Below are 14,290 nucleotides of genomic sequence, written 5' to 3'. Positions count from 1 at the left end.
GAAACAGCTATACAAAAAAATTTACAGTGTCTTCCCCTTTTTCATCCTTTCTCATATCTTACCTCTAACATTCAGGCTGAACATTGTGCAATATTTAATACATGGAGGTCCCCTCCAAAAAAAAAAATTTTTTTGAACAACGTTTGAGTGATTTAGAGTTTTGTAAAGATGACACATTTTGCAAATCCCTAGATGAAAAATGTCTATTAGGACAACACACATTGTTGTCTTACAACGTGAAGGATACATGTGTGAAGCCTTAATGACTACTTCATGTTATATCCTGTATCTTGCTGCTCCTATTACAGAAATAGTTAAGAACCCAGTGATTTCATGGATGAGTATAAATAAGAATGAATTAGAAGAAATACAAAGGAAAAAAACAAAACAATAAAATTTTAAAACCCCGTATTTTTAAACTTTCACCCTTTTTGTCATCACCATCTTTACTTCAGTGTCTTCCAGGGTACATACAAAAATTGTAGACTGAGGTATTCTTCAGTTCTTGTTTGGATACAAGAGGTGAATGTCAGACATTGAAAAAAAATGTCATAAAAATATAAGATAATTGTAATGCAAGATCAATCTGTGAAAAAAATAAATTCAGTCTCTACCAATAAAAAATCTATCCTTGTAAAAAAAATATATATAATGAAGACAAGACTTTTCAGTTGCTCACTGTGTTAAAGCTACCACCGAACAAAATGCACCATGATTAAATATTATTTTAGATGAATAAAATATTAGATTTGCATTATTGAGCTTTAAGATTAACTGATTTTTTTTAAAGCACAGTTTTGTTTTAAACACTGAATCTCAATTATCTCACAATGTTCTTGTATAAAAAAAAGACTGAAAAGAGTAAATGCACTTAGTTAACAACATGCAACTCCTGCACCTTTCTCAGTTTTCATTATCAGCTTTCGCAACCTGTACTGCTATGTCTGCCCGTATAATCTACAGATATAGTTATGCACAATGTAAGATGTAAAGAAAGAATGATTAGCACATTTGCGTAGTTTTTTCTTTTCCCCAAAAGGTATTATGGTAAGGCATTTTCTTGTCATCTTGCAGGAGACTGAAGTTATGTCCAAGTGGATATATGGAAGAGTATGAAGGCAGAAGTTAACAAAGAGCCAGATAATTTCTCAAGACTTTTCAAGGGAATGCTTCTAACAACTCAATCTTTGAAACAAGAAAGTTCTAATAGTTAAAACAAGAGCTTCTCTTCCTAGCTAAATGTGTAATAGTGCTAAGGAGTCTCCATACACCCCCCTCCTATTTTCCTTTTCATGCCTTTTATACAGTTGCACCCATACACCTTTCCTGAATTTCTCTTACTTTCTTCTCTATTTCCTCCTTCTACTATAATAGGTTTTTGTTATTAAAAAAATAGAGACCTAATGATAACTAGTGTCTTTCATAACTTAATCTATTCTCCAGCAAAGTAAAACTTTAGCAGAAACTTAAAAGACATCAAAACATCTAAAGCTCAGTAAACTAATCCCACCTTAAGAAAAGATTGTATTTCTGTTACATGAGAAAGCACAAAGGAATACTGTGAAGAAAATAAGATTAGAAGGAACAGCTTTTCCTGCTAAGCATTTATCCTTAAGGATTACAGATCCCCACAACATGTAACTAGTAACTCAGCCCAGATCCTTTGAGACGTCCGCTGGCTTTTCAATCATCAAATTCTCACCTATCACCAAAATGTTTATATTACCAAGGAGAAACCACGGTCTGTAAAAGCTGAAAGGCTTGCCTTTTCCTGTAAGTAGAAATGCTACCAAGAAATCAAAAAATGATGATCAGAAGCTTTGGCAAGCAGAACCCTCCATGTAATATTTAAACTCTCCCTTTCAAATCCAATTTTGCCTCTAGAATTTAGCAAAATACAGTTAATTTCCTTAAGTAGAAAAGAGCTTCCTTACCCTACACAGGCAGTCAGAAAAAACTGAGAGTTATATTATAAATAAGAAATAACAAAAATGTAGCAAGCTGATGAATCAAGCATCTCTGAACTTCTCACACAGCTTTAGCTGAAGGCAAAGCACAAGAGAATCATTTCCCCATCTAAAACTTTGGGCCAGAAAGAGTGCTTATTTCTGCATCATTAGGTGTAGATTCTCAAACCTTCCAAAGCAGAAGGTACAAAAGGAGAGCCGAAAAAACCAACAAAAAAGAAACTTATATAGAATTCATTAAAATAACTTAAATATAATTTTAATATAAAAAATACAAAAAGGATGCATTTCCTCTAAAAAATTGTTGAACTCAGTCCAATTAAGAGACACAGGTGTATTTACAGGTATACATGTAATCTTCTCCAAGTAAAAATGACTGGTTTCTGCCTGTGGGACAAGCAGATGCAAGATTGCTGTGTCTTTGCTCTGGGCCAACTAATGCTATGCAACAGTACATCTCTCAGTATCTTTTAACTGGTTGACACCTCTCTGTAAATGTTTACTACCCAAGAAAATTGCTCAGTATTTCAGGTATGAAATCTTGTAGCAGTTAATTTATACTTGCTAACAATATTAATTTAATATAAATGCCTTAACACTTAGCACAGCATTTTACTATTTCCAAGTCAAACAATAAAAGGCAAAATATGCTTGTTACTGGGAGACAGATGCAAGATTTCAGACTTCGCTTAATACTGTAAATACCTTGACACTTCTCCACCCTTCTGTTTTCTAGCTTTTACTTTTTGTCTTGCTATCCTGTTAGTTTAAAACTGTAAACTCTGCATAGAAGAAATGATCTCTTACTAAATATATACAGTTATTAAAATAATATGACTGTGAACATAGCTCAGGCTATTCAGTTTTACTGCAATTAAAAAACCTACTTAAAATTTAACGTTCAATAACACAAAAAGCATAGAAATCTTTTAACCATTAACAAATAACTTCTGTTGAATCCAGCACAGAACTTAACGTGATACAAAAATGAGTACATTTGTATACATTGGCAGTATGCATAGTAATTTAGCAGAATTAATCAGTTTTTCCTAAGGACTTTTCTCAAGCTAAATCTGTAACATCTGTAAATCTTAACACATTTTCCTGTAGAAAAAGCTAAGTATTAATCCATTGCTATCAGTGTTCTCTATACAGTATCACATATTAAAAAGATTAGCTATAATAGTCTCTCCAAACAAAATCTCTGAAAATTTCATTAAAATAGCTATGCAAAATACAGGCAAAAAAAATCCCAAGTATTCTAAAAATATGTGTAATATATAGAACCAATAATATTACATTTTATTAAATACATAACTAAGGAAGATAGATTAAAGGAGAAAGTTAAAAAAAGATACAAAATTTGAAAAGACCTAGAGAAAACATAGTACATTTTTTCTTTTTCAATTTACCTTAAAATGAAAAGCTATGAAAAAGGAAGAAAAATAAAGTCTTACATCGTTTGTGTTAACATGCCAGGCCATGTCACCATAGGATACCAGCTGACCATTCACATAACATCGTATTTCACTGTTTCTCCATCGATTATAGATGTGTACGATGCTTATCATGTACCACTGGAAAGACATGAAAAATCAGTATACAGTGGCAGTTTTTTGTGCTATCAAACATGAAGTTAATGAATAGCATTAAAAATAAGTAACTAGTCTTGTAAATTTATACAAACAGATTAATTTTTGCAAACTCTTAATATTAAAAGTCAAGTCAGTGAAACTTCAAGTTCAGTCAATAGAAACATGCCTAAATGTAATAATAAATCTACCTGCTTTCCTTTATGGGATCAGAGCCAAAAATGCATACATACAATTAAAAACTTGATTACACTTCCATTCCTGAAAGTGTAATTTAATTTAAACACTACAGGCTGTAACAAAAAATACAACTGAGTTCTGATGGGAAATACAGTTCTATGTGCACCTACCTTAAAAAATTCATATCACATATCTCTGCCTTTTCATCATAGCTCTCTGACAGAAATTATTAAATAAAAGGAAAAATTTCACAGCACCAAATTTTACAGCCCAGTTTAAGACACCACCCTGGACTGCTTCATGCGATTTTCTTCCTCTGTTCTTTACCATTTCACCAATTTTTCGACAACTGTCATACCATTAAAAATGCATTACATAATCAAACACAGAAAGTATCACAGTAAAATGCTCCCTAGTACAGCTATGGTGATCTTTGAAATCATCTGTTCAACAGGAAACATTATGTCAGAGTTCAAGAAGAAGACCTTAAGTTCCCTTTAAAACCAAACCTTTAAACTCATCTCAGACTAGGAATGGAAATTTAATCTGTAAAATCTGCAAATCAGCTCATGCTTAACTGTAATGGGTGTCTGTATTATTTCAAAATATGTACAAACCAGACGAAAATGGGCATATTGGAGAAAGTCCAGAAAGGGCCACAAAGATTATTAAGTGACTGAAGCCTCTGATACATGAGGAGAGGCTGAGATATGGGTCTGTTTAGCCTGGAGAACAGAAGGCTCAGCAGGATCTTATCCATGTGTATAAATACTTGATGGGCAGGGGATAAAGAAGACTGAGCCAGAGACTTCTGTATCCGGTGAAAGGACAAGAGGCAATGGGCACAAACTGAAATACAGGAAACCTCATTTAAATGTATGTATGAAGGTGGTAGTAAGCAGTAAGGACAGTCAAAGACTAGCACAGGTTGCTCAGAGAAGCTGTGGAGTCTCCTTGCTTGGAGATACTCAAAACCTGACCAGACAATGTCCAGAACAATCTCATCTAGGTGGGCCTTGGAACAGGGAGTGACAGCAGACTGTCTGAACACATCCCTTTCCAACCTCATTGATTCTGTGAAAAAGTCGGCTCATCCATTTTGAAAACACCAGTTCATATTCTAATAATTTGGAACAGTAATTTACAATTTACTTGTCTTCCTTTTCTTGGTATCTGTTTCATTTCTTTTGTTTTCTATGTTCAGCTAAGTCTCTTTTTTTCAAAGCTGAAAACTTTTGCATCTCTTGGAGCATTATTTTAACAAAGTCACTTGGTGTATCTCTCCCTGAGCAGGGGTAAGTAGATACAGAGCCTACTAATAGAAAAATCTTCCTCTCTGTATCAGAGAAATTAAAAGCATAAAGTTTTAATGTGATGATTTTGAAATCAGAGCACAGAATTACAAATAAGAAAAGCATGCAACAAAATATATTTTGACAATAATTGTTGCAGTAGTCCTTGAATTGAGTTATATTCTATTATAAATCTGTAGTATCTATATATACATACTAGAATACACATATTTTTCCATATTTGTTTCCAGGTCTTTAAAAATAAGTCTTCGGTTATCCCTCCTTAAAACCTACAGTTAACAGAAGGATGAAAAAACCCTACTAATCATAACAGCAGCACTGAAGTATCTCACTTCTTGCATATAAAGGTAAACAGATTTACTGGACAATACTAGATTAATGATGTGCTGCTACAGCTTTGGGTTCTGAAGTCACATGTGGCCAGTCTGCTTTTTGTTTTTAAGAACCATGAACAAAGTATTTTTTTAGGTCATTATACACCCCCACCCCTCCATCGCCCCAAAAATAATCAAAAATCAAACCCACAACTGAACAAGCAAATGTTTTCCCCATTTTGTAGGCAGATTCTATTTCAGAAAGGAACACCCACCATAAATTCAACAAAATATTCATAACTCGAAGTCTAGAAGCTTAACTGGTGACTATGCTAATCAGAAACTAAGTGCAAACCGCATGACTAGAACTCTGTTTTCATCAACACTTCTTTTTCAAAGCTTCTACACCACCTAACATAAACCTCTTAGAAGAAAAATCCCCTTGTCCTCTTTCCTTCAAAGGTTAATTTACCAATAATCTCCACTAAGTGATGACAATTTTACATTCTTTCATCATAACAGCAGGCGTTCTTTGCAATAGCACTATTCAGAGTTGTACCTTTTCTAACTATTCACATTTCCATTTCTGATACTTCCGTAGGAGAAATCAGCTGACAAGCATAAGCCCCAAGTTTTATCCATTTATCTTCTATTTGTGATTTTTTTTTTACAATGTTTTAAGAGAATTTCTGACAACATACCAGTTTGTAAGACTGTCACTGTGTGTAGCTTAAGCTTCACAGATGACTCATTCATCTGGAAATAAATAGTTCATTACTTTTGTTGAAACACTGCCTACAGAGCCTATAAGGAATTAAAATAAGCAATTCAGTCTTGGGAGAGTTTTGGTGTCCATGTCAAACTTCAGGAAGATGATATGATCTACTTTTGATAATCTCCCCCCCCCACCCCTGCATGCAGCTTCTAGTCCAAATCTCCTTCCACTTTTCTCCTTTCCACAACTTTTCTAAACCTTTAGCATCACTACTGTCAGAGCACTACCTCTGTCTGCTACTCTGACCCACAAGGCAAGCTCTACAAAAAACATTGAGCTTTTCTTTACCTGAACGCACGTGCACATACACATGCCCATGCACAGTCTATCCCAGATCATTATTGTAACTAATCCAGTAAAAAAATTGCTCTTTTGCCTCCTGGACTTGAATTAACTCAATTTACATCTTAAACTTTAACTTCTTTTTAGCCAGGGAAGTACTGAAGTATTAAAAAATTATTTACTCTTTGTGTCATATTTGTCACTAGTATCAATCTAGATAAAATAAGTAACATAGGTTTTCAAAGCTAATTCCTCACATACTGAACGACAAACTCCACCAAGAAGCCTATAATGCATTCTTACCAATAGGAAAATAAAGGTCCTTCTGAGATTCCTACTTGCTCACTTGATTCATATCCTTCCATCCATGTATTTTAACAAATAGAAATTCTCTTATCACATGATTTCTTTAAGGCTTTCAGGGGAGTATAATGGCTAAAGTCCTTAGGGAATCCACATAGCATGTATCAACTGGCTCACAAACTTGTTCTTATGCAGGGTAAAAATCCTTCCAATAATTCAACAGAAGTAGGGTACAAGACTGCCAGTGCAATATTTCATTGTTTTGTCCCTGATATGTTTATCAATGTGTTTTCTAATTCTTCCTTTCTATTTCTCTAGCTTCTACACCATTTTGATGGTTAATAGATCAGGCATGATAATATATGAATCTAAATATAAGCAAAGCCTTTTTCTAAAATTTGTATAATTTTCCATCACCCTTTTGTTTGACAAAATAGATGATATACCACAATTAAAAGTTTGGCAAATTTCATATTCAAATTTCTTTGGAACTTGGGGGTGCCTTCTGTAAGGTCCTGGTAACTGATTAATACCTCTTATGTTGATTTCTCTACCTCTTCTACTGACACCTCAATTTGAGACACTTCCTTTGATTCCTCGCCATTGAATTGTCTCGTAGTAAACAATGATGCAATTAATTGATTTAACTTTTTTGTTATGACACCATATTCATCAAGGGTTCCTATTAAGCCTTAGTCATCTAATTGCCCGTATGGACTGGGAAAAAAAAATGAACTGTCTTATTATTTTATATATAATTTGCTATAACTTATACTTTTCAAAGCATTCTTCATTTTGAAACAACTTCCACTTTCTGAATATCTTCTTTTTACTGACAGTGTCTCGAATTTGCTATTTATCTGTGCTCAGGTACATTGTGAGGAGCCTTTAAACTTTCTATTGGATTTTTTGGATTAATGGTGTATTTGCTTTTAGCCTTTTATATCTTTGCATTTAAGCCATTTCTCTAGCACTACCAAAGACGATGTTTTAACTGCTTATCTTTTTTTTTGTTTGTTTTAAGAAGTAAAGGAAGTTTAATTTAAAAATAAAAATAGCAAAATCCTGTATATCCAAGCATATTCTCCGTTTTTCAATTCAAAGTCAAGCAAGGGCCAATGTTTGAGCTCTCTAAAAGATTCAAAAAGAAACAAATCAAAATGCTTCTGGTATTTAAAAGTTTGAACTCTTGTCTTAGTACAATGCCACCCAGTTCATAGCAAAGTAATGTAAGCTTCTTTATGTTAGCATGCTTCCTGATCTTCCCCAGTTCATCACAGATGCTATAACCATGCTTATCATGTGGCTAACAATTTGATCTGAATAGTATGGTTTTCCTACTTAGTTACTGATTTTCAGGGCACAGGAACTCTTGCTATTTATTGTTACGATGGACTTATCTGATTAGGTTAAGTCTTTATTTAATACAGGGCATCAGTCGACTGGCAAGGCTGCCCCGCTGTCATTTGTAACTACAATTTGAAATGAGTGCCCACTGATGGTCAAGTCAACTTGACTTGAAAAGCTTCTGATACTTCTACTATGTCAATAACCTCATTTAAAATAGATATTCCAGTTTTATTTTTGTAGATACATAGAAGCAAGCATATATGTATGTTGCAATTCCCTATTACCTTTGTTTCATTTATGGGAATGTTTTTTGCTGATGTACAGGCACTTTGTTGCTTTCTGCCCTATCCTGTATCTGAAGACACTGTTTTCAGGACTTCAGTACTACAGAATGAACCAAACCAAGCTGTATAAGTTCACACACATATTTTCTTCAGTTTTTATTGAAATTGAAAAATTTCCCCCCTTTTTTTTTAATTTTCAAAGTCAGTAACACAATCTTCTTTTAAACTCATCTTACAGTCTCTTCCCTACATAATTCTTTCAAAACTGCACCAAGCCCATGCCTCTCTGCTATAACAAGAGCTTCCTTAGGCAGTACTCAAACACACTTCAGATAACAGCCTGCCCATTTTTTACACTGCTGAAATCTTTCAAGCTTAATCACCCACTGCTGAGTTAAGTCATATTCCTGCTCTGTAGCACCGTATAATTAGAGAGATGGGGCATCACACTCTTAAGTATTTCCAAAATGTGGAACTTATTTCAGTCTGTACTACAATTAGTAAAGGTGTTCAGGATCAGAAACACCCCAAAAAAGCTGTTTGCTCTTGACTGCAGTGCTTTCCTGTTCATACTTCTACAAGGACTGATGCTGAGGCTATGTGTGAAAATTACTGGCAGTTACTAATACACAAAAATTTCATTTTGGAGTCCCAGAAAGCAGTATAGACATGTTAAATACAACACTGCCAAAGCTAGTTTAGCTCTGTTGAGAGGTCAGTCTATTATACTACAGCCTCATTTTCTGTTTGGGGATATGATAACCAAATTTCTCCATGTATTTTCATAAATACTTACTTTTATAATGTTGTTAAAATAAACTAATTAAAACGTAAAATAACCACTTAACACATCTCAAAGTTTTAACTTAAGATTACATATTATTCTGTGAATGGTGTCATATGACACAGTTAACAGTGGAAAGATCTTCACATGAACATAGTATCATTCTGAACTGCCTACATAAAGCTTTTGACCAGGTGGTTTGAATATATAATTTTATTGTGAGTCAATAAATATTTTAAAACAACATTATTGAGAAGTTTAATGAGGATGAAGTTTCTGGCAAAGTGCCTATGTCTATAAGCAAATGGCTAATAAATAGTGTATCTGATGACAAAAATTACAGTTCTCCAGTTAGCATTTGGACAGTAAGCTGCTTTGTAAATGGATACACATTTTTTGAATATCTATCTACACATTCAATGCTTGCACAGGGGAACCAATGTAATACGTAAATAACATGAAGAAAATCAATCTACATGTTATACAGGATATATTTTGACTTGTTAGAGCCAGGAGATATATTTAACAGGTTTCGTTTCCCCCATTATGCTTTATGTACCTTCCCACATATAAGTACACACAAGTCACAATGAACAAAATATATCATGTGAAACCACTTGCAAATATATTCTAGAAGATTTATTTCAAATGCTTTCTAAAGCTGACATACGACCCAAAGCGTATGAAGCACAATCTTTGAGAAATATAACACTGGCATGGGAGTTATATTTGGGCATACTTCAGCAGATCAGCAGATTAGGATTTGAAACTGATATTCATATAATGAGATGTACTATATAGTGTATAATATATAATATATATTGTATAATGCACTAGTATTTCAGAATTAACTATTTGAAGTGGAATACAAAAAGCTAATGTTTTCCAGGGATGGCATGAAGCAAACTACTAATTAATAATAAAAATTATCAAAAGAATATCTTGCTAAAATATGAAAGGCTGCTCCTTCATCTACAAGTAAAGAAATTATTAGCTAGGTCCCAAAAGCTAGTTATTAATAACATAATTCAAAAGCTACCAATTCCATTTGTTACTAGGTTAAGTGTTTATCAGTAGCATCAGATGTGCTGCTTTGAAAACCTGACCTGTCATGAAAACTCTTTTCTGGCTCTCAAATTAAATAAAATTTGCAAACCAGAATTTTTCATTTCAACACTCCTCAGATATGTGTTTATAAGACTTTGCACATCCCTGAGTAATATGCTAGAAAAAGACCTCAGTATCTTTTAAAAAACCCACAAATTACCTCAAAGCTACATGGCAGAATTAGAATCAGTGATTTTGAATCACAAATGTGTAACAAGAAAAATAGTAGAACATAAAGCTGATGATTGAATGATAGCATTTCCTTCCCAAGAGACTGCTTCTCAAAATCAAACAAGCACTGACATTCAATATACAGATTCTAAGGCCATAAAAAAATGAAATAAGCCTCACAGCAAAATATATACAAGGCTGCTATCAGCGACAAACACATAATGCTCACTGGACAGAAAAGTCAATGCTTCGGTCAACTAACTGAAACACTGAAGCCAGTAGAATCATCATTCTCCTAGGACTAATTGGCATACAGTACAAATGAACACTAACATGATCTAGAGAAATAATCAAGATTTACTATGAAAAATGAGAAATCCCCAAACACCACTGAAACTGAAAAAAGTTCAGAGCCTCATATCCCCCAGTAACAGATAATGACACTCTAGCATTGCCAGCAAAATTGTTCCAGACATTGGTACCAAAGTTACCATGCGCAGAGAGTTTAGAAATAGAAGGACAACCTGTCAAAAATAAAATATAACCATTTCATAAATACTTAAGTTCTTCTCTATCTGAAGCTAATGAAGCAGTATTTTCAAACAAGTTGACTTTATAGAATTGTTACCTTATAAGTTATTACATTTTTCTTGAATTGATTCTGGTCTGTAACTGACATAAAACTTTGCATGACCATCAGAGAAGCTACTTACAAATAAGAAATTATTAGTAACATTGTGGTACTAATGGGAATTTAACCCTTCTTCCCAGAAGCACTTTGTCACATTTTCAAGGTTATTCTTTATTGTAAATACCACTTTGCTTACCTTGCGTGGCTGAAAGTCATACTTCACACAGTGCTGGAAACCTTTGCCTTTTGACTTCAATGATGTAACTATTAAGCAGTTGCCAACAAAATGAGCAGAATACCCAACACCTTTGCTAGTGCGGAAACTGAAAAGAAAGAATCACTAATGAAATTTGAAAAAAGGGAATTATTCTATAATAAAAAGATCAAAATATTACTTTAAATTGCTATGAGAAAGAAACCTGGGACAGTGAACTTAATTTCCTTTATATCTTCTCCCCCCACCACTTCTTTGGGGGGAGCTACTAACCTTCATCACTTACTTGATTCCAGGTTACATCCTAAAACTCTGTACTTTCTGTTTTCCTTTACAAAAATACAAGATGGTAAATATTTTATCTGTCAGGCATCTCCCTCAGTTTCCTAATTCATCATCATTTAAAATAACACATCTGATTTATGTTGTAAAGAAAAAAACATCACAGAAGAAATTTGAGGTGCCTTGCAATTCTATGGGGCTTGGAGAACAATGCAGCTGGTATAACATAAAAATTTGGATTCAAGGCAATTACTAAGCACAACAATTATTTCCTTTTCCAGACTTATGATTTAGTTAGGCCAATGAACTACGACATTTTAATCAACTGAGTTGTGGATCTATTTTCATTTGCCAAACTGATAAAGAACTACAGCTTTAACAAAATACATTTAATAAGAGTTTCTAGCTTTTTTGTAACAAACACCATGAAGACAGATAATGCAGAAAGCTCATACATTTCTCTACTTGTATATGAAATCAAAAGCATTTTAAAGAGAAATTTTAGACTTCTTAAACACCATTTTGCAAAGGTAGCTGGTGGAAATTCATGAGTGGCATTACACAGAGCATTTTTGAAAAGGTAAATCCGTATTTACAGCTATGTCACTTACTCCTTTCTGAAAAGTCAAGTACAATAAAGAGAACTCTGCTATCATTAATATAGGGTACATTCATAAAGCTTTTAGCCTTTTTTTTTTTAAACTCATTACCAATCAGTTTATAAAAATAATCAATGGCTGAAATACAAGGTCTACATAGTGAACTTCATCCATAAATTGTGAAATGAAGCTTTGTAAGTATAAGAAAAAAGACACTACTAATTTTGAACATTTGTATATACTCCTGTAGCCCACTAATTCATAATTTCTCATTTTCTTAATGTAGGTGATGTATAAAACTATTTGATGTTATTACAATTATTACATTACATTATTACAATAATGATATTTTAACTGGTTTGATTGCTGTAACATTTTCATTAAACACTTTTACCAGGTTTGTCATAGTAACATTAAGAGGTGAAAGGTATGAGCAAATACTAACCTTAGATTTCATCTTAATAGCTGCTAAAATTTTCACTTACCCTACTACACAAATACATTCTTGATTTTAATATGCAGAAAAATTGCATAGTTATAGACCTAGTTCCATCTTCAGAAACTTACAGTTAAATGTGTATGCATATATTACTGAAGGACAGAATCAGATTTTCGTTTTTCCTCACTGTCAAAAATATAGCTGATAAACCATGATGTTCTGAAAAAAATGAATGCCTTAAAAGATAGGTGGTGTGATCCTGAGCTTAGATGTTCTCTGAGGAAAGTTTTTGAGGTCAAAAAGAGACATTCCAATTCTCAAATTCTGGAAAGCCACTTTTGTTATAATTAATTAGAATACTTCTATTAAATGTGAAAAACAGTGATCAGTCTAAACAGAAGTAATAACACCTATAGACAACTCTTCTCCACCCTACTGTGTCCTTGCACAGAGGTCCCTACTTCCAGTCTTGATTTCAGTCATCTTATGAGTTGCAGCATACGATGCCCAATGGTCTCATATCATCAGGGTGGTTCTGTTAGCTTTGAGCATGCTTTGGTTTGCTCTTTCCCTTTAGCAACTTGTTAGGGTGCTGCAGAAGCTTTATTTTCCCAAATCCAGGTTGGGGTTTCTTCATACTTCTATCTGCCTCAATGCATAGTACAAAATTCTCTCTCCCCTCAAGCTGCTGCACTGGAAAGGAGCATTATTCCCTGCCACAGCCCTTTGCACAGGCTTTCACACAACCCTCCTTGCAAAACAAGGGCACTATTTTTAATAAGCCTAAAAAGTCTTCTAAATAAACCTAAGATATAATCTAAGAATGAAGAAGAAAAATTACATACTGCCCATCACAACCGACCTGAACAGTGAAGACAGTACCACCACCATTCTCTTGTGTCTTTTGGAGACACGGATCATTTCAATGATCTGGCTTCCACAACCACCCCATAGGCAGCTACACCCCACAACTAAAGGAACAGCGAACAGCCTCATGGGAGAATATTACTCATGTACGTATGCAACCTGTGTTACCCATACACACAACCTGCATGACCACAGTACTGAATTCTGTACAATAAAATGAAGGTTAAACACCTTAAAATACAGCTTTTACAGTAAGAACAACTGAATGTGTTGTGGGCTACCCTGACACTTTGAGTCACCTCCTTGGGGCTTTACGCCATTCAAAGAACTTTTCACCAGGTAGCTGCAACTCTTACAATGCCAAATCTGTTTCTCAGCAACTTAAGTCATCCCTACAAGCTAAAATGGTTCTGGCTAACAGAACCCAATTCTGAAGGATATAGAAAAAATTGCACAGATCCACTACAGTCTGACGTACGGTGTAGTATTATCTGATTATAGATGCCAAATATATATATTTTTTTTAAATTACCAACATCCAATCATTGAAAATACCATCATGTTTTTCCCTGATAAAACATTATTAAAATTGTGTAGAATGCATCCTACTACTCTGAACAGGAGCTAGTAAACATTTTGTTATACTCTGTAAAAACAACAACAAAAAAAACAACAAAAAGAATCCCTCCGGAAGAAATGTCTACACCTTTAAAATTTCTCCCTTTCCTAACCTGCCCCAGTTACTGGGCTGATTTTGTCAGCATTATGGCAAACCGGACTGCTCTTGAAATTTTAAAACACTCAATTGTCTCTACATGTTCATCACATGAAGACAA

At 34.0% G+C, this 14,290-nt stretch overlaps 1 protein-coding gene across 3 annotated transcripts in view; it reads right to left on the bottom strand.

Moving 5' to 3' along the window:
- The window catches only part of NBEA (neurobeachin), a 510,084-nt gene that overhangs the window by 385,368 nt on the left and 110,426 nt on the right, over positions 1 to 14,290 (bottom strand). For all 3 annotated transcript variants that reach the window (XM_055702674.1, XM_055702673.1, XM_027815633.2), the window contains exons 6-7: positions 11,250 to 11,376; positions 3,425 to 3,544 (exon numbers count right to left, since the gene is read on the bottom strand). In XM_055702674.1, coding sequence (XP_055558649.1) covers positions 3,425 to 3,544; positions 11,250 to 11,376 — 247 coding nt within the window. The remainder of the gene's footprint in view (positions 1 to 3,424; positions 3,545 to 11,249; positions 11,377 to 14,290) is intronic.

This window comes from Falco cherrug, chromosome 2 (genome assembly GCF_023634085.1).
Source record: "Falco cherrug isolate bFalChe1 chromosome 2, bFalChe1.pri, whole genome shotgun sequence".
Classification (NCBI taxonomy): Eukaryota; Metazoa; Chordata; class Aves; order Falconiformes; family Falconidae; genus Falco; species Falco cherrug.
Note: the sequence above shows the minus strand (reverse complement) of the source record. Positions and strands in the feature narration are given on the sequence as shown.